Raw genomic sequence first — 20,884 nt, 5'->3', positions numbered from 1 at the left:
TGATTGTAAGACTCCTGTGATTGGATGCAGGGTGTCTCCACTGATACCAAGACTGTGTGCAGAGGAGAGGTTCCTAGGAATTCTATGAAGCAGGCCAGGGTGAGGCCCGCCTGTTGGAAACATTTGTCATTTCAACATCAGTTGTTACCATCTCTTTCATTTACCTTGGACTCCTGGATAAGCTATCAGACATCTAGGAACCTTCCCTCGGGGGAATAAATGATACAGACTATTCACAGATCCTAAATTGGATCCCAATCTCCAGAGTCAATCACTTCCAGCAGACTTGGGTGCTTCAGTACCAATTCTTTTCTATGGCAACGGTTAGACCTGTCGTCACGTGTGGGCTGAGGATTGTGTCTTTTAATGAAAATCCCAGCCAACTTCTCAGCAATGAAGTGAACAGAACGAAGAAGAGACTGGTATGCTTGGGTGAGTCCTCCTCGGGCTCTGGTTTTCATGCATCCTCAAATATTCTTGACTTTTCCCCCAGGGTGAGCTATTCTTCATCAATGCAAACTTCTCAAACCCTTCCTTTTCTGGGTGACATTTTCTGATCAAGAATGCTGCAACGCTTCGAGTCTTGAAGCTTACTTTCCGGGTGACAGTGTTCACTAAGTTGTGCACTTATATTAGAAAATGGAAGTAGTGTACAAGTAAATGTAGATGAGCGTACTGTGGTGAAAGCCAGACCTGTTTGTGAATCAAACGGCCTCATTTTCCAAGGCTAACGATCATGGTAGGTCAGGGTGTTTTATCTGGATTTTATGTGATCTGGGTAATTACTCAAGCCCTTTTCAAAAGTGTCTTTTAAACATTTGATTTTGAGTAATTGGAGCAGGCAGACTCCTTTGAGCTGGTTTATTAGCAGAAGTTATTAATTTGATTAATTAGTACCCTTTGGCTTAGAGTCATGTAGTTAAATTTTAATGAGATATTAACAGTAAGTATTTGAGAATAGAGTGCTAAAATGTTGCTATGGGTTAGGATTGACTCTATATACAGATAGGCACCCTGGAGGATGAAAGTGGCTATTCACTGGCTGTGCTATCTGGATGGCTGGAGATTTACAGTCACCCAAGGCAACCTGGAAGAAAGACCTGGTAATCTACTTTGAAAAACACATCAGCCACTAAGAGTCAGAATTAAGTCAACTGCATGTTTGACATCTCTTGGATAAGTAAGCTTCCGTGTGAGTAAGGTGCTTGGGTGCTAACTGAAAGGTCAGTGGTTCGAACCCACCAACTATTTGGGGAGAAAGATTTGTAGTTTCAGAAATCCTTTATCGGGTCACTATGAGTTGGCACCAAACAGTGGGTCTTGGTTTGTATGTGCCGCAATGTTGTGTGCCTTTGAGTCAGGGGAATAATGATTGGAGAGAAAGCTATCATATTTAATCCTATTGCTCATGCCGAAAGTGTAAGGGTTATCTTGATTTCATTCTGTGCCAGATGTCATCCATCTGCTTCACATGTATCCATTTCCCCTTTACATCAAGGTGGTTTCCTCATTGCTGCAGCTGGTTTGGGTCAGATTTTTGGTTTCTTTGACTCCTTGCCTGTGAGGATCTCTCAGTTCAACTCACCTTATAGCAACCCTAGAGGACAGTGTGGAACTTCCCCTTTAAGTCGAAAGCCTCATCTTTCTCCCACGGAGCAGCTGATGGTTTTGAACTGCTGACGTTGGAGATCGCAGCTGAATGCATTACTACTATCCTACCAGGGCGGCTTCTACCAAAGCACTATGGAGTCGATTCTGACTTACAGTGACCCTGTAAATCATTCTGGGAACAGAAAGCCTCACCTCTTCATCTCAGAGGAACTGGCAGATGAACTGCTGACCTAGTAGCTATCTGCCCACCAAGGCTTAATTAGAGGAGTTGGTAATAATTTGGCTTTTCCCAGGCCCAGGTTTTGTGACTATCACTGTGGTTCCCTTTATCCTCATCTGTGGAATTAAGCCTTACTCAAATTATCCTAAATGGGAGATTCTTGGGAACCCAATAGATGTTATTGTATCCCCAGTCTACTGTAAATTCTGTAGAATCTACTGCCTAGAATTCTGTAACTGCCTTCTGCCTTGCTTGCACTCGCTCCATTGTGTCATGCAAACAGCATAATATTTGAACTTCGAATACAACATAGTCTCCTTTACTGCACACCTTGACTACTTCTCCACACTCATTCTCACCTTAGAGCCCTGTACCAGCTATTTCCCGGAACCAGAAATGCGCGCAACCTTACTTGTATGACTAGTTCTTTATTTTGCGCAAGTCACATGCTTAGAGAAACTGCCCTGTCTAGCCGGTCACTCTATTGTATGTTTAATTCCTTCCATAGCACTTATGGTTTCTTGGTTACTTCTTAGAACACGGGTTCTCAACCTGTGGGCCGTGACCCCTTTGGGGGTTGAACAACCCTTTCACAAGGGTCGCCCGATCCATAACAGTAGCAAAAGGACAGTGATGAAGTAGCAATGAAAATAACTTTTTGGTTGGGGGGTCCCACAACATGAGGAACTGTATGAAAGGGTCATGGCATCAGGAAGGTTGAGAACCACTGTCTTAGAGCTGTTTATTTGTCATACATGTCTCATCTCCGTAGAGAACTTCTGTCAGAGCAAAGGTGTCCTATATTATACACACACTGTACTATAAGCTTATCTGAAACATGGTAGGCACTTGGAAGAAAACGATACATATGTAACAAATCATTTGTCTGGAATCCATATTTTAAGTTTACAGAGCTTGCTTTTCTTTAATAAAACCGGAGTGCTTTTTGTATCCCAAACCCCTCAATATCTTTAGTTGTCCAATGGCTAGTCCCTGGTTGAGTGATAGTTGGACTTACGACTTACAATTGAAATGTTTCATTGTATTTTGGTGACCACGTGTTACTTTTAGTCTTTGTGCCTTGTTTTCTCTTTTTGTCTCCGAGATTGGGTCCCAGGATGCAAACTTCCACAAAGGGTCGAAACATTGCTGTGGTCTGCCAGTTTAGGTCATTAATAGCAATCACTGAGGACCAAAAAGAAAAGGGCAGTGTTAACAAACATATAGAAACCCATTCGCCTCCATTTAGTCCTTAGGGTGATTTAAAAAAATTTTTAAAAAGGTTAATGGAGCTATAATTTGCACTTGGTAGCACTCGTGTCATGACAAGAGAATGTCAATAAAGCATCAATTTTCTTACTTGGGAATGTACCTTTCAGTTCTAAGCTGTGTCACATTTGGGAGCTGAAAGTGACCTTTGACACTAAAGAGTTCGTCATTCTTTTGGTAAAAACATGCTTTTCTATTACATTAAGATATGCTTATTTTAAAAGATAAAAGATTGATTAAATTTCTGTGTTTTACAAGAAATGACAATGTATATATTTATTACATATTTTCCAACTGAAAATATTCTACTGTATGGATATGCCAACTGATATTGAGTGAGTCACTTATTGCTAAACTTTATAGTTGTTTTCCAATTGTAGCCATCAAAAATAATGCTTAAGAGTACAAAAAATTAGTTTTTGTTATATATTTGCAAAATGTTTTCAGCATATACTTAAGGACACTGATAATATTCATTATCACTATATCGCTTTTATATTACATACAAAATATATTATTTATTGCAATTTTGAAACTGAGAGGTCATAGTTTGCTGTTTTGATGACATCTATAAAATATAAATGGATAGAGAAAAAATGTTAATTATTAAAATTCACCTTTTACATGACTTTCATATTAAAATAGTCTACTTACAATATAAAAACAAAACCATGAGTTGATAGTCACATAAGAAAACCAAGCAGAGCCAATCATTGTACTAAAGACCACAGAATAAAAGCTACCCCATTCTGAAATTTAATTACCCTTATGTTAAGTTTTTTTTAATATTTTAGAGGACAAACATCTATGTAACTGTTTGATTTGGATTTAAAAGTTTTAGTGCAGTAAAATTCTGTGCATGTCCAAAGATCATTTCTTGTATACATATTCTGAGTCTAAGAGGCCATGTCAACTTCTGCGATCTGATACATACCTTTGACCGTGATCCTTTGCTCTCCGGTTCCTGGGGTAGCTGTGATGTCCACGTGAACAGATATCTGCCCCACTGCATCTTCGGAGGAGCGGCCTGCAAGTGAGCAGATGTTTACTGGTCTGAACTTTTAGATGACTTAATAATGGGCCCCTAGACACTTATACAAAGGAGACAGTATAAGCTTATAACAAATATGGTTCTTTTGGTTAGTGGCACACAATTCACCCAAACCGACTTCCAGCGAGTTTTTTTCTCACTCCTAGCAAGCCTGTTGGACAGGTAACTTCTCTGTTTGGGTTTCTGAGTGTAAATATTTATAGGACCAAGCCACCTCACCTTTCTCTCCTGAAATGCTGGTGCATTTGAGCTGACCTTCTAATCAATAGCCTACTACATCACCCGGGCTCCTTGTAACAGCACATCAGCCACTGCCACCGAATCAACTCTGGCTCCTGGAGACCCTAGAGGGTAGAGTAGACTGCTTTCTAGGAGTACAGAGGATGGAAGTCTTGACGAAAATAAACAAACAAACTCCAGTGCCATTGAGTTGATGTATATTGCAGGGTGGAACTGCCCCTGTGGGTTTCTGCGACTGCTACTCTTTACGGGAGTAGAAAGCCCTGTCTTTCCTCTGAGGTGCATCTGGTGGTTTTGAACTGCTGACCTTGAGGATCACAGTCCTATATGTAACCACTAGAACATCAGGGCTCCCAAAAGTCTTGAAGATAATACTAAATATTCAAGTGGCCTTCAGAAATAAGCCCTGTGGGAGAGTTGTTACATTAGAAGCAAATTGTAGCTGCCTGATTACATATAACACTACATTGTTGTATTTATTGCTTTAAGAACTTTTCTACAGTGTCCCATAGTAGAGGACTGGAGACATAAAGATGATTCTATAGGCACCCATATCCATAAAGCTTACAGTCTGCCAAGAGAGACAAACAAATAGACTTATATTACAATGAGTTGTTAAGTGCCGTTGAGTCAATTGTGACCCTATACACAACAGAATGAAGCAATGCTAGCTTGTGTGATATCTTCACAATCATTTGTATGATCGGGCCCATCTTTTGCAGTCACTGTGTCAATCCAGATCACTAAGGGCCTTCCTCTCTTGACAACACGCACAGAGCAGGGGAGACAGAGTCTCACATCCTTGCCTCCAAGGAGCTCTCTAGCGGTACCTTTCCCAGGGCAGATCTGTTTGTCCTCTTAGCAGTCTGTGGTACTTTCAGAATTCAAATGCATCGATTCTTCTTCTGTCGTCCCGATTCAATGCCCAGCTTTCTCTCACTTGCGGATTAGGACTTGGTTGAAGCGATTTCCTGTCTGCTGCTTCCATAAGCACGGATTGTGGATCCAAGCAAGATGAAATCCGTGATACACCCCCATCTTTTCTCCATTTATCATGATGTGACTGATTGGTCCAGTTGTGAGGATTTTGGTCTTCATTGCCTTGAGTTGTAATTCTTAGTCCAGGCTACAATTCTTAAAATTCATCAGCAAACGATTCAAGTCCTCCTCACTTTCAGTATGCAAGGTCGCGTCACCTGCATGCTGGAGGTTAATAAGCCTTGCTCCAATCCTGATGCCACATTCTGCTTTATATAAGCCAGTAACGCGAATTATTTTCTCCACATACAGATTGAATAAGTACGTAAAGAGGATCCAACCCTGACACAAACTCCCCTTTCCTGATTTAAACCACACAGTGTTCCCTTTTCCATATAGCTGCTTCTTGATTTATGTATAAGTCCCACAGGAACACAATGACGTGTTCTAGAATTCCCAGTCTTCCCAAGGTTATCCACAGTTTGTTTTGGCCCACAGAGTCGAATGCCTTGCCCTAGTCAATGAAGTACAAACAAACATCTTTTTGGTATTCTCTGTTTTGAGCCAAGATCCGTATGACATCAGCAACGATTATCCTTTGTTCCATCCCTCTTCTGCTTTAGCCCGAACTTCTGGCAGTCCCTTGGCAAGGTACTGCTATAACTAACGATTGTTGGCTGATCTTTAGCAAAAGTTTATATGCATGTGATGTCAACGATATTCTCTAATTTGAGAATTCTGTTGGATCACCTTTCTTTGGAATGGGTGCACACATAAATCTTTTCCAGCTAGTTGGCCAACTAACTGCCTTCCAAATTCCCTCGCATAGAGAGTAAATGCTTCCGGTGCTCCATGAGCCTGTAGAAACATTTCAATTGGTATTCCATCAATTCCCAGGGCCATGGTTTTGGCTGACACTTTCAGAGCAGCTTGAACTTCTTCACTCAGCATCCCTGACTCTTACTCATCTGCTACCCCGGCAGTGTTTGCATGATGGCCAGCTTTCAATGGCTCCATCCTCTCCACCCTATTTTGATGCTCTCTGTATCTGTCAAGGTTGCAACCTGAAGCTTGATTTTTTTTCTTTAGTTGTTTCAGTTAAGATATGCTGAGCTTGTTCTTCCCTTTGGCTTTCTAACTCAGGTTCTTTGTACATTTCCTTATAATATTTTATCTGACAGCAGTGGCAGTATATTGCTTTTATAATAGCTATATTTATAAGGTTTACTGATGACATGAAAAGCAATGTTCAGCACAATCCTGTCAACGCAGCCGGTAGTGCAATATGTTGTAATGGAAAGTACCTGAGATTTGGAATAAAATAAAATTGATAATTCACTATTATTAAGCTGCTTTCTAATTCATGAAATAGAATAATAACCCTATTGTTTTTGTAAATGCATATCTACTTACATGTTATCTATGACCGACTACTTTTTCCCATAGCTGGGATCCCCTGCTCTCTATATTGCCATTTAATACTCCCCATGATACATTTTTGGGTAAAAAGATCACTTCTCTCTCTCATATATATAATCTGTTTAAAGCTGCCTCATTCTTTCATTTGGCCTCGAATAGCATAGCAGAGCAAACACATACAAAGTAAATGTTCAGACATTTAAAAATAATGTATGACTTAGTTCAATCATATGATACCATAATTTATTAAGCCATATTTTGGTTATTCCAAGAGTATTCTAATCTATAATGAATGGTTATTTTCATATTTACATATGAACCTAGAGTTTGAAGTGGATGAACACTCTTAAAAATCTAGGAAAGTCATAGGAGCAATGAATATATCAGATATGGTCTCAAGAATAACTTGTGATCCTTCAAATACTAATGACAGATGACCTGATCAATTGTAAGATGACCCTGATTTCAAATGGAGGCTCCAGGTGACAAAATAAAGCATTGTACTGAAATGAGCTAAGTTCTGGAGATAGAAGAACCAAGAGGGAAGAGCATGTTTGGCATTTTCAAACCAAAGGAAGTGAACAAATAATTCAAGGCTCAATTTGGGAAGTCCTAGGAATCTTCCAAGGTGGGATATTTGGGCCAAGTATTAGATGCTACGAGTCAGAACCTAATCACAGGCACCTAACAACATCACGGACACATGACCGAGGTGCTGGAAATAGCCAAGAAGAGGAAAGAGAATACACAACGAGACGTCACCAAAGAAGACTTGGTCGACACCCAACCATTCCAGGAGGTAAAATACAACCTTGACCTGATGGTTCTAAAGAAAGAAGGCCAAGCAGTGGTGAAGAGATTGGTCAGAAAAACAAAACAACAACAAAAACCAGCTTCCTGGATTTGACAAAATACTGAGCTGTTTCAACCAACAGGCGCAGTGATGGCAGTACTCAGACTTTCCCCCTCCTATTGGATCAACCTTCCTTCAATATTAATTCATAAATAGCCTTGCTGAAGAACATTCAAAGATACAGCAGCATACCAACGAGGACCTCCCAGACATGGAAGGCAGATGGGTTTATCATTGCTGATGTTAAATGGATCATGACTCACTTGCCAGAAAAGTGCTTCCAGGTTGTATGGACTATTCAGAGGCATTAGAATGTGTAGATCATGATATAGTAGACAGTGCCCTCCAAAATGGGACCATAGCCACAGGTATATAAAATCCAGAACCCCAATATAAGGAACGGTGGCTAGAAGGGCCTCAGTAATTGACCGTAACTCTGATAATATTTGTAAATAACAGGAATTCCAGAATGCTTAATGGTGCTCGTGTGAAAGGTATGAGTCAGGGAGGTATGCTTTGCAAGCAGTCTCTGAAACTGGACTATATGGAGAAGAATGTGGCATCAGGATTGAAGGAAGATCCATTATTATGCTATATGAAGATGACCCAGCCTTGCTTCATGATCTAGAACGACGCCTTCCATATAGATTACAACAATATAAAGAAAGAAAAACCCTTATAAATGGACCGATAGGGAACATCGTGATAAGCAGAACAAAGATTGAAATGGGCCAGGATTTTGCTTTGTTTTTGTCTACAAGAAATCAAATGACTGATACAATGTACTGCAAAAGACCTTAACATGTTAAAAAGAAAAGATGTCTTTTTGAGGACTAAGATATACCTGACCCCAAGCTATGGTGTTCTCACTTCATGTGGTTTTGGCAAAGAAGTATTCATAATATAGTAGAGATTGCCAGCATGTTCCTTAGAATTGACCAGTTCCTGGAGAAGGACAGCAGAGTTGGTAGAGAAGAGGCCCAGCCACAGAGAGAGACTGACCACTAGATGGACTCACACAGTGGGCTGGAAGAGCAAGCGGTGGATGCTGCAGGGTTTGGCAGTCTAGGATCGTTATGAGTCAGAAGCAACATGACAGCACCTAACAACCTAACTGATAGGAAGGTTCCTAGTAAACAGAAAGCTTACTTCCCAAGAAACAGTGGCTGATGTTCTGAGCCCCAAGCTCTATTGAGAACAGCCAGTTCACAAGAAGAAGTCACCCTCCATGCCCCATTCGATGTGAAGAAAATTGGAAGGGAGACCTTGGTTATTTTGGAGAAATGAACGATTTTTACATCTCTTCTCTGCTCCATGACTGAGGGCTGAAGGGGAAAGGAAAGGTTTGCTTTACAGACAAGAACTCTGAGAAAAAGTTTTCAACCATGAAGTACCCCGAGATGAGCCTTGCCTTACTGGATTGGTTGCCTACTTAGACAACATGCAAGCAGGTTTCAAAAAGCTCATGGTAGAATGGGATATGATGACAAAATCATGGAAATTTCTCGTGAACTTTTAAGTCCCCTTGTACAAGGTGGGCACTGAGGCACAGCGTGTGCCAGGATTTAGGATGAGAGAGTCAATCTGTGAGTTACAGTCGTTCAGGGAAAGTGTCTCGTGAAGCTACCAGATAAGGTTTGGCAAGAAGCTTTGGCCAAAACTCTCATGCCTTGCAAAACTTCACGATGTCTGCAGCATCTTTCATCTCCCGTGAAGCTCTGCTGCCTGTGTGACCACAGGCATCCCCGGGGCTGAGGTTTCAGTGGAGCTTCCAAACGAAGGCAGATTACAAACTAGGAACAGTTGGACCCTTTCTAAGAAACACTGGCCAGCCAATGCAAAATTTAGGAATGGAAGTGGGACATTTTGTGGTCTAAATCCAGAAGAGGAAAGAAAACATGAGTTAGCAGGAGCTGTCTCTTCAAAGGAAAGCCAACCTCCATGATATGTATGCAGAGGAAGACCTTCAGGGCCTTCCTTGGCTGAAGCAGCATGGCCCCAACTGAGAAGAATGGCTGCAAACATCCGTTAATAATTGAAATATCCAAACAATGGAACGTACAAACAGTGGAAGTCATAAAACTGGAACACTTAAAGATCAACATGGGAGGCATCAGCGAGCTGAAACGGACTAATCAGCCCTCTTGAATTGCAAAGTCAGATAGTTCATACTGAAAATGAAAGTGAATGTGACACCATTCTGCTTCAATTTATCAGAAAGACCTGTCCCGATACACATCATTATGTGTAATATAATATTTGCCAAAGATGAAGATATCAAAGATTTCTTTTTGTACCAAGTCAAGCAGTATGAAAGTAATTAAGCATGGTATTAAGATGCAGTGATAATCACTAGTGATTAAAAACCAATACATTCAGAGGAAGAGGATTGATATTTGGAAAATACGGCTTGATGATAAAATTATTCTAGAGATCACCTGATAGGATTTTGCAACAGAATCAACTATTTCATTGGAATTACTTTTGCCTCACCATCAAACAGCGGCGGAATGGAATCCAAATGAATCCAAATCAACTCCTTCCATGGAAAGAAACGAGGACAAAGTTCAGTACCACCAGTTTGAACTTCAGTTGCTCAAAGGGATATCCAGAGACTCAAAATATGACCTCGATTATATGATGGCTGAATGGAGAAGCATTTTGATGGCCCCAAACCAGATGAACCAAGAGAGAATGAAAAAGAGCCAAACAGATGCCAGACGAAACTCCAAAACTTGCTCTTGAATTTAGAGCAGCAAAAGTAAAAATGAAGTAATGATCACCTCGATGGATTATTAAAAAAAAAACACCCTTGAAGGCAGAACATAAATAAGGGGGGGGGGGTGTATTTAGAAACAAGACTCCGAGCAGCAGGTCTACTGGGCTTCTTTTGCAAAGAGAATGATCGCTCACTATAAAGGGCCATTTGTCTCTTGCTTTCTTTAACAAGCTTCCCTAGCAGTAGAGGAAAGGCAAGAACACATCTTTCGACTCCAAATTGCTAGCAATTTAGCTTGCTATTGGGAGAACTTTGACTCAAATATGCAATGCATGTAGTGTGAACAAGACACAGTCATCTATGTGGTGACAATAGAGGTCTTAAACATTCTTCTTTTAAAAAACGTTTTATATAATCCTTCAATTGGTAACATTCTTTTGATATCGAGTCTTCCATGACTCTTTTGTACTGTAAGAAAATATTTTCTTTAGATACTGCATAATTCTTTTACCATTTATTGCTATTATAGCTGATCAAAGGTTATAATAGGAAGGTTCGTGATTCTCTGTATGTATATACATATTTTATCCAGCTAACAGTAATTTTTATGAAAGATGTTTAATTAACTAATTTTTCATTCTGTAGATACATATTTAAGGAAACCATTAACTTTCCTTTCCCACCTTTTATACCTCTTACTCCCTTGGCTAATCTTATTGGCTTAGATCTCCAAAGCATGATAGTATTAAAAGTGAATCTGCTTTTTATCTTCCATTTTACTCTGCAGATTTACTTTCTCATTTCCTTCACTCTGTTCTTATCCCTCTGAGGCCCATCTGTATGTTCCTCAATGGACTATTCTATACTGTTTGTAGTTATGTGCATCCTGGTGAGAGAACAGAAAGAAAGAGTTAGGTCAGGGGTAGATTTCTTCAGTTCCCTCCCCTCTGGGGCCCCTTTAGCTGGCCGAGCCCTGCAACCAAATGTCACAGCTTCTCTTAAGCCGCTCTTCTTCTGTGACATTCTGCCTGATTCTTGTGCTTCCCAGGGAAGATAGTATACTATTCCTCCTTGTTTTCTTTAAGCTTGTCCACACTTTTCCACATAATTTCTTATTCGTCCTCCTCAAGTCATCTTGAGTGTGTCATCTGAATTGCATATGAACTAATGGAAATTTTTCTCTGATTTTCTAATACTCAGATTTTGTTGGTGAAGGGGCAGAACTTAAAATATAGATATATACTACTTAGGTAGTTTTCCTGGGCTCATGGAAGTATTTGAATGTTGAGTTGGAATTCACCTAGTAGCACGTGTACTATGATAGATGTATGAAACAGAATCGTGCGCTCCAGAAATCACAACTAGTTAATTAAGGATAGAGCAACAGACGTGGAAAGCAAGGTGGTCCTTTGAATGGTATCCAATCCTCAGACATTCTAGTAGAGCTGTTGAAAAGTCTCTGAACATTTTAGTTATGAATGGCCTGGTCAGATTTATTTTTAAAATCCCTTTCAGTTTGTAAAAATGAATTATTGTCATTTCACCATGGTATTCCCAGTAGAGTAAAATATACACACCTTTCCTTTTCCTCTACAGTGAATAAGTTTGAGAACCCAACCCTTGAACTGGGTCCCTTTGGTTATATTTTTATCAATCTATGGACCTTTATCAAGATAAAGCATATTATTTGGAATATCCTTCTATTATACTCTGAAGCTATGTCCAAATTTCTCTGCTAGTACTTAAAGAAATACAAATAAGCCCATTTTATAGCAAAGTGCAAAAATCCTCTATCATGATATCAGATTGCTGGGATTATTTATCTCTTAGACACTCAATAACAGCAAATTGAAATTCCAGGAACATGTATTTATTTTTTAAGAGAGGATAAAACCACTTACCTGGAAGGGTTGTTTTGAAGCTAAAACGAGGTATTATGAAAAACAAACACCCTCCAGTATATGGTATAGTGTGTGCCTAGTTCATAACTGTCCCATATACAGATCCATATTAACTCAAACCTTACGTGAACGTTTCCAAGTTATTAAATTTTTATGATTTATATGTGAATTATGATTTTAAAACATAGATATTACAGTTATTTAAGTTAACGATTGCCTGTAGCCAACACCGTAACGAGAGGAGTTCTTCCTCAACAATTTTAGAATTCATTCTTTCCTAAGAGTTCCTGGGTTCAGCCCAAGATAAATGAGTTTTCTGAGAGCCCTCATATGTCATCAGGGAATGCTCCACTACCAAATGAAACACTTGGTGTTTTCTTAATTAGGACAGTTTTTGGTTTTGTTAACTTTTGTTGTTAAAATTAGAGTTAAATAGAAAAGATCTATCAGCAATACAGGAAAACACCCAACTTGGCTGTCTCCATTGTTATACTCAAGGATCCTGGGTTAAGACCGACCAAAGGAGGTTTTTATGTGCATTACTCTATGCAGTAAAGGAGCCCTGGTGGTGTAGTGGTTACGTGTTGGGCTGTGTCCACAGTGTTGGCAGTTCAAAACCACCAGCAGCTCTGTGAGCGAAAGAATGGGCTCTCTATTCCCATGAAGACTTACAGTCTCAGAAACCCACAGGGAGTCACTAGGAGGCATCATTCACCGCAGGGCAGTGAGTTTGGTTTTAGAGTTTTATGGGCAGTCACGTAACAATGGCTCGAGTCTGCACTGCGGAAACCTCAGGGAATGGTCAGAGAGGTTACTGCTGTAACACAGATGCCTCCACTTCATGGCGGGATTCCCTGCAGTTGCTCAAAGCACACGGATAAATGTCATTACTTCATAGAGCCTACCAACACTACTTTAAATCCCCCTCTTAGTGTTTCTTTGACTACTTTCTTATTTATCTCCAAACATTTTTGATCTGCAGTTGGTTGACTGAATGGATGTGGGCCCAGGGGGTGGTCTGAGGACAAGCATTTCTAATGTACAAACACAAAGCACTTGCCAGGTGGTGGCACTTCGTCTGAGTTCCCAACTGCCAGCATAACTTCCAGACCTTTACGATATATTGTGAGAGGGTTACGTGGCATAAAATCTAAGATCTTCCTAAGCAAATATGTGCACTTGCTAATGGAAGAAGACTTTTATGCGGATATCAATCATTTCATAGCTAATGAACAATATGTACCCCACACCTTTTAAATGTTACTTTTATAAATGCCTAGGGTTTGTCTTCCCCTTTCCCAAAGTAGGGTTTCTTGGTGGCCGATGGGTTAGGCTGCTAACCACAAGGGGTTAGTTTTAGCCCACACGGCATTTCTGCCAGTCAGAGGTGTCTCTATGAATCAGGATCACCTTAATGGCAGTACATATAGTTTTCTAACTTGCTCTTCTGTCATCTTGCACCTGTTTTTCCTAAGTGGGCGTGGTATGTTTTCTAATGAAAGACCTTGCTTGAGGGGTAAAAAGGAAGACGTACAAGAATACTACCGTGTACGCAGCCGTGCTCGACCATTTTTCTGAAGCCTCCTGGGTGGAAACATTTACTCGTCTTTTCAAAATACACATTTCCATGTCTACCACGAAATGGGAAATTTACTGCTCAATCAAGTTAAACATAGTCCTGAAACGGAGTGCTTAATGGAGTACAAACCCCGAAAAAGTAGAATTAAGGGCTAAATATAGTTTTCTGAGGATTAGGGGAGGAATACCTTATTTTAAAAAGCTCTCTCATGACTGCTACGGCTGTGCTGTGGGGCTGATGCTCTCATAGTCTTTTGTCCATGTCACTCGATGGCTCCCATGCTAATTCTAGTATTAGTTAATTGTGCACACTTTGCCTCATGCTTCATCATAGTGAGAGGAAGCTTCTATTATTATCAATCCATACTACTTAATTTTGTCCATACCATGTTTTCAGCACGTATTAAGTAACCAAGTAGATTGTGCAAGCACCACATGCCTTGATATGTCCAGATGTTGATTTTCACAATTTAGTTAAATAATATCTGTCCCCTGATAACATGGTTCAAACTTCAGTCATCATATTTAATAACTGCGTGATAGTGGATAAAGTGAAAACTTCATCGAGACATTAGTCCACAGATCATGTGTAAATAAGAGCATGCCTGATGTCCAGCCATTTCTCTCAGAAACAGTCGACGGTCGGTCACGGCTCATATCTTATTTTGTTCCTACACAGACGGCAAAATGTGTTGCTCTCTCTTTGTTTCCAAGTGTTAAACCCATGTGGTATCTCACATGGATAAGCAAAGGATGGCCCAATAGCCTTCCAAGTACGCAATGCAGGAATGAAAAGGGATTTAAGATGGGAGTGACATTTGCACAAAGCATCACGCAGGGATAGCAGCAATAACTGACCCTGGGCATGTTGGTCCTGCCACTTCTGGACTCTAGATGAGCACTAAAGCAACTCAATGGAAGCATATCTATGTGCATTAATGGGAAAAGAACGGTGCCCTAGTGGTGGCAGAGGTACGGACAAAGAACACACTAAAGGCACTCTCACGTGTTACAGCATTGAAAGGGAAACTGTTGAGAGATGACCAAAACTCCGACTGCATTTATCCTCCATGGTATCGAAAAGATGCTCACTGCAGATCATTAGGGAAGCCACATGAGCACCTTCCAGACTACTCTTGATCACAAAGAAATGGAAACGCTTCGTTTCTTACCATGAGTTTTCCTACTTGTTACCCATTCCTCTTATACTTGCCATGGAATCATTTTACTGTTTTAAGAAAACTTTGTAAAGGTCACTGAAGTGGATTTTCTTACCAATTATTAATACCGCTTGGCATCGCTTCAGCTTGCACACTCATTTTATAGCCATCTCCCATGTTCCTTCATTTCCCACTGTCCCAGATGCTGGAGCTACAGGAGATACCTACTGCAGTCACAGGTGAATTGTTCACCCACTCTAAGAAACAATACATTTTACCTCCTAGCTCATACCATCTGGAAGGTCTGTTTTACTAAAGCCCCAAACCTGATCGTCTAGCATTTGTCCATGGCAAAATCTGCCAGTTCCAAAGTAAAATTGAATCACAACCTTTGGAAGTGGAAGAAAGCCTTCTTATACTTTCCAGGCAGTTACTTGTGCTCAAAGGGGCGAGAGTTATGAGATATGTTCATTTCTTATTCATCTGAATATGAAAACAACCTAATATAGGATTGTTTTATTCATTTGCCAATTTTGTATGAACACTTGACAATAGTGTCGATTCTTAATCCACACGAATTAACCTATACAAGAGGCTTTCAAGTTTTGTGGGATTTTTCATGAACAGTTGGAAGCCCTCTAGTATGTGCTCTTTGCCACCAACGTGGTTGGAGAATGAGTGTAAACAATGGCCAAAGGACAGGGGACTGAAAGTCCTGCTCAGTGCTATATAATTGAATGATTCATTGAATGTACTAACATTTTGGTGGGTGATAGAGAATAGTCTAATAAGCATTTAGCAATGTATTTTTTTTAAGTAACCATTAGCCCTAACTACCCAGGCAACTTCCTGTAAAATCAGGGAAGTGCAAAATGTTTGTGGAACAATTACCATTCACTAGTAATTCAATTTTCCCATAAACTTTATGTAGCCTCCTATATAAATTAAATTAAAAAAATTGGCTTCTGAAGTTATCCAAACAGGTAAGTGGGCTTAAGCCCCTGACAACAGCTTTCCTTTCTGGGGCATTTATCCGACAGTGTCACAGCTACATGATCAAAGGTGACCTGGCCTACAGGGTTGGCTCCCTCTGGCCCCATAAGGTGTTGCCATCACTGCAGGTGAGCTAACTAGGAAATGGCTTCTCTTGTTTTCCGTCTTGGATTTTGCTGTGCTTTGTTCACTATCGTATATTTAAAGAGATTCAAGGCAGTCATTAAAATAACAGCTTTGGCAATCATTTCTGTGCTCCAGCCATTTGTTGACATCTCTGAGCCAAAATCGACTTGATGGCATGAGTTTGGGCACCAACCCAGCGCTTTACCTCGGTGCCACTAGGATTCACGTCCCTGACATTGACCCCATGCCAACTCTGAGTAACCCCAAGCCTGATTAGTGCCTGAGAATTATTTTTAACGTGCCAGTAATTATCGATTAATACACCATCATTCCTAGAGAACACTGCTATCCATTGAAGGGTGAGGTAGTATATTTCCTTGGTATGTCTATATTTTTATCTGGTAAATTATTACAAACTGAAAGAAGTTAGGGAATTATTCATGAAAGGGGCGGGTTGGAAAATGTAGTAGTTGGAATGGAGCTCGTTCAAATAAGTGAAACCAACCTAGGGTCGATGTATCCCCACACGGGGGCTTTGGGCTGCGTGTTGCATCTGCCAGTCACGAGAAAGTGTTGTGAAGTAGCTAAGTGTAATCTAAACACCTTGTGTGTTTAAAAAAATCTGTACCTGAATAGATTTTCTCATTGGAGGTTGAGTATACATAAAACAATGGCACAATAATGCGTCACAGCTATACTAACGGGAGGCTGGCAGTTTGAACCCGCCAGCTTCTCTGGGGTCAGAGAGCTCCGGCAGTATACAAAACTCTGCAATGTAGTTCTGCGTGGTCCCATACATTTGCTATGACTTGGAATGGAAACCAAGAGATGTTCACCCTTTACTTAAGAACTCAGAGAACACAGCCTGTTCCCGGAAGGGTGTCTCTGCATGTGGAAGTCCTATCAGTGCATAATAGATACAGATATCCCGTGCCAAAGGGTCCTGACTTTCAGATGATGATTTCTGGGAAAGAATCCTAAGAACAGCTATAGAGTGAGGTGGCATATTTAAATTTCAAAGATAGGAGGAAAATGTCTCATACATATTTCAAAAGGATCCAAGAAAAAAAAAAGGAATAAAATTCTAGCTGCTGTATACTTTTTACTCACAACATACCATTCATAAGGAAGGAGAGAGAGTGTCTAGGATCCTAGAATGATAAATTTCAGCCAAATTGTTGCTCATGTGTGAATGAAACCAACTCCATTTTAAAAGTGCAAGGGCTCAGAAAATTTAAAGTCTGACAAAATTACACGCAGCGGAAGAACCCATGACTGGAGAGGTTGCTTTGTAAAAAGCCTAATCGTGAGCCTGGTACTATTAAAATCTGAGAAGCATACTTCTCTCTTATTAGACTTATTTATGAGAATAAAGGTGGAGTCTTCTTTAGATTGACATTCCCTATCTGTGTCTGGCACTGGGAAGGCATTTTGTACGAGAGCAAGATGTGTGATTGAACAGGAAAGCAGCTATCAAGAGGGTCTGAAGTCCTTAATGGGGAAGGTTTTTCTTCTTGCTTTTAATTTACATATTAATAAAAAGAATTTTCCTCATGCTTTTAATTTTTAAATACAGTGAAAGACATCACAAGCATTTTTGATGAAAATAAACTGAGTATTGATCTGTGTGTTACCTTCATCACACAAATAGTCTCTCTTAAAAAATAAATGAAGAAATATTATGTGTGCTAGGAAATTGTCAATTCCAATAGAATGAAAAGGAGCTTCCCACAAGATTGCAGACTAGGCTGACATACTACATAGACCCTGTACAACACAGACTCAAGAAGTCAAATGAAGTAAATACAGATGATATCCTAGAACCCTCATAGAGAAGAAGCTGAAAAAAACAAAAACAACTCAGCTAGAGAGGAGGCAGTATCCATGCTGGTAGGTGGCAAAACCTTCCTGATATAATCACTGAAGACAAAGCGGGTGCATAAGCAAATGTGAAGAAAGCTGATGGTGCCTGGCTATCACAAGCAGTCATCTAACTCAGAAGCAACAAAGCCCACAAGGAAGAAGCACTCCAGCCTGTGTGATCACAAGATGTCAAAGGGATCAGGCATCAGGATTCATCAGAACAAAAAATCATATCATTGTGAATGAGGGGAGTGGAGACCCAAAGTCCATCTCTAGGCAACTGGACATCCCCTTACAGAAGGGTCTTGGGGAGGAGAGGAGCCAGTCAGGGTGCAGGGTAGCAAGGATGAAACATACAACTTTCCTCTAGTTCCTAAATGCTTCCTACTCCCCACTATTATGATTCCAATTCTATCTTAAAAATCCAGCAAGACCAGAGGATGTACAGTGGTACAGATAGGAACTGGAAACAGAGGGAATCCAGGGTGGATGATCCCTTCAGAACCAGTACTGAGAGTGATGATACTGGGATGGTGGAAGGAGGGTGGGTTGGAAAGGGGGAACCAATTACAAAGACCTACATACAACCTCTTCTCTGGGGGATGGACAAAAAAGTGGGTGAAGGGAGACTTTAGACAGTGCAAGATATGACAAAATAATAATTTATAAATTATGTAGGGTTCATGAGGGAGGGGGGAAACAAGGAGCTTATGCCAAGGGCTTAAGTGGAGAGCAAATGTTTTGAGAATGATGAGGGCGATGAATGTACAAATGTGTTTTACACAATCGATGTCTTTATGGATTGTGATAAGAGTTGTATGAGCACCCAGTAAAACAATTAAAAAACACTATTGATGTGTTTATAGATTGTGATAAGTGTTGTATGAGCACCCCTCCAAAAACGAAACATATACTAAAAAAAAAGTATGATCCTTCCTTGTTCCCTATACTCTCATAGAGACCAGAGATGCCTACCCCTGTAAAACCCCTATTCTGTCTCATGCCAGATAGATGTCCTTATGGATTAGTGCACTCTGCCTGAAGAGGGGGTGAGCTCTACTTCATCAGAACAACAGCAAGCACAGTTGCAGACATAGAACCTGTCACCAGCCACCACTTTCACAGACATCAGCCTTTCCCCGAGCTGCCCCCTACTGGCCTCCAAGAGTTCTTTTTTGGTGGGAAAAAGCTCCCTGACCTTAGCTAACAGGATGCCAGAATAGCCATCCAACATCACATGGAAACAGGCTACATACTGAGAGTATCTTTTTAAATACTGCCAACCCCAAATCAGGACAATTCAAGATAGAAAGAAATTAAAGGATTTTGTAAAGACGAGACCAACTTTACCACAAGTACTACGAATGTACAATTTCGGGAAGGTTTTAGAATAGTGAAACGAGCTGATACCATCCCCCAAGATGTCTAAGTATCCAAAGGAAAGAAGAAGAGCTCAATGGATCAGGAAATAGGACTCATATAATGATTCCCACCATAGAGATGTCAATAAAACGGATCCACCAAACTCCATCGAGACAGTGACTGGATTCATAGTTCCTTAGGGATGTGTCAGGGAGGTTGGAAGGACATGGGGAGCTACTAGTGGTAAGAGAATAAAGAAAATGTTCTATAATGGATTGTTGTGATGGTTGCATAACCCTTTAATATATTTAAATCACTAAAATTGTTTTGAAAAACCAAAGGATGGAAATGTATCGAGATAATGGCAATCAAATGAATGTCAATATTAATTTATCAAAGTAGATATTAAGGTAAAATCCAGAATGAGACACAAGAAGGGCATTGCATAGTAAATGGTCAACTGAACAAGAAGATTTAATGCTAAAAATTACCTGTGCTTCCCATGAAAGTTTCAAAATATATTAATCAAGCTCTTAATCAAAATCAGCAAGAAAAAGGCAGCTCTACAATAGGAAACTCTAAGCACCCAAGGCACCCTGGAGCCTTCTGTCCCCCCACAGCCACCCACAATTTCTTTCTGCTCTTTTTCCTCATGACATTTATTCCATAAAACATATTACTCCTGATTACCCCTTTTAAAATAAAATAGACTTCTACATTCTGTCTTTCATGAAGGACAAACAAGTAGAAGAAAAAAATTCACCACCATGATCAACCATTAAGATTTTATTAATACAGTGAAGAATTGTACTCCAACAAATTTGAAAACCTTAGAAGAAATAGATTAATTTTTAGAAACCTATCATCTCCACTAGTATAGACTTTAGTAGAAAAGACCTAAAACAAAAGAAGAAATGGTTCATGTCATAAACCCCCCGCCCCTACAAAAAACCAAAACAAAACTGGCCCAGAGATGGCTTAACTGGTGAATTCTAACAAAAAATTTAGAAAAAAAAGGTAATATCATTTCAACTTAAACTATTTCAGAGAACTTAAACTATTTCAGAGAATAGAACAATTTGGAAAACTGAATTCCATTAAAAAAAAGTTAGCTTCTATACCAAAAGCCAAGCAGAGATAGCACTGAAAAAGAAAATTGATACAAAATTTTCCAAATCCTGGCCAAAATGAATAATTGATGATTAAATGGGATTCAGATGACAACATACAAAATTCAATTGGATGTTTTTTATGCTGAGAAAGTGATCTGAAAAACTACCTTTTATAATAGCTGTCCCAAAGATGAAATACTTATAAATAAATCAACTAGAGAAACAAAGGCCTTGTAACAATAAAACACTAGTAGAAGAAACTAAGAGAGAATACATTAATAGCAAAATATACCATGCTTCCAGAGAGGAAGAATAAACCTTGTGAAAATGCCATGATTACCCAAAGCAATCTGCAGGTAAAGTGCTATCCCAGCATTATTTCCTAAAGAGACAGAAAAACTAAATATTGTATGGAAAGAGATTACAAAT

General features: G+C 39.9%; 1 protein-coding gene across 2 annotated transcripts in view; it reads right to left on the bottom strand.

The window, feature by feature from the left end:
• Nucleotides 1-20,884, bottom strand: part of UNC13C (unc-13 homolog C) — a 550,871-nt gene that overhangs the window by 959 nt on the left and 529,028 nt on the right. For both annotated transcript variants that reach the window (XM_075530957.1, XM_075530958.1), the window contains 2 exons: nt 4,035-4,127; nt 2,857-3,016 (listed from right to left, as the gene is read on the bottom strand). In XM_075530957.1, the coding sequence (XP_075387072.1) occupies nt 2,857-3,016; nt 4,035-4,127 (253 nt within the window). The remainder of the gene's footprint in view (nt 1-2,856; nt 3,017-4,034; nt 4,128-20,884) is intronic.

The sequence above is a fragment of the Tenrec ecaudatus genome, chromosome 14 (genome assembly GCF_050624435.1).
Source record: "Tenrec ecaudatus isolate mTenEca1 chromosome 14, mTenEca1.hap1, whole genome shotgun sequence".
Classification (NCBI taxonomy): domain Eukaryota; kingdom Metazoa; phylum Chordata; class Mammalia; order Afrosoricida; family Tenrecidae; genus Tenrec; species Tenrec ecaudatus.
The sequence above is the reverse complement of the archived record's forward strand: the minus strand, read 5'-3'. Positions and strand labels throughout refer to the sequence as shown.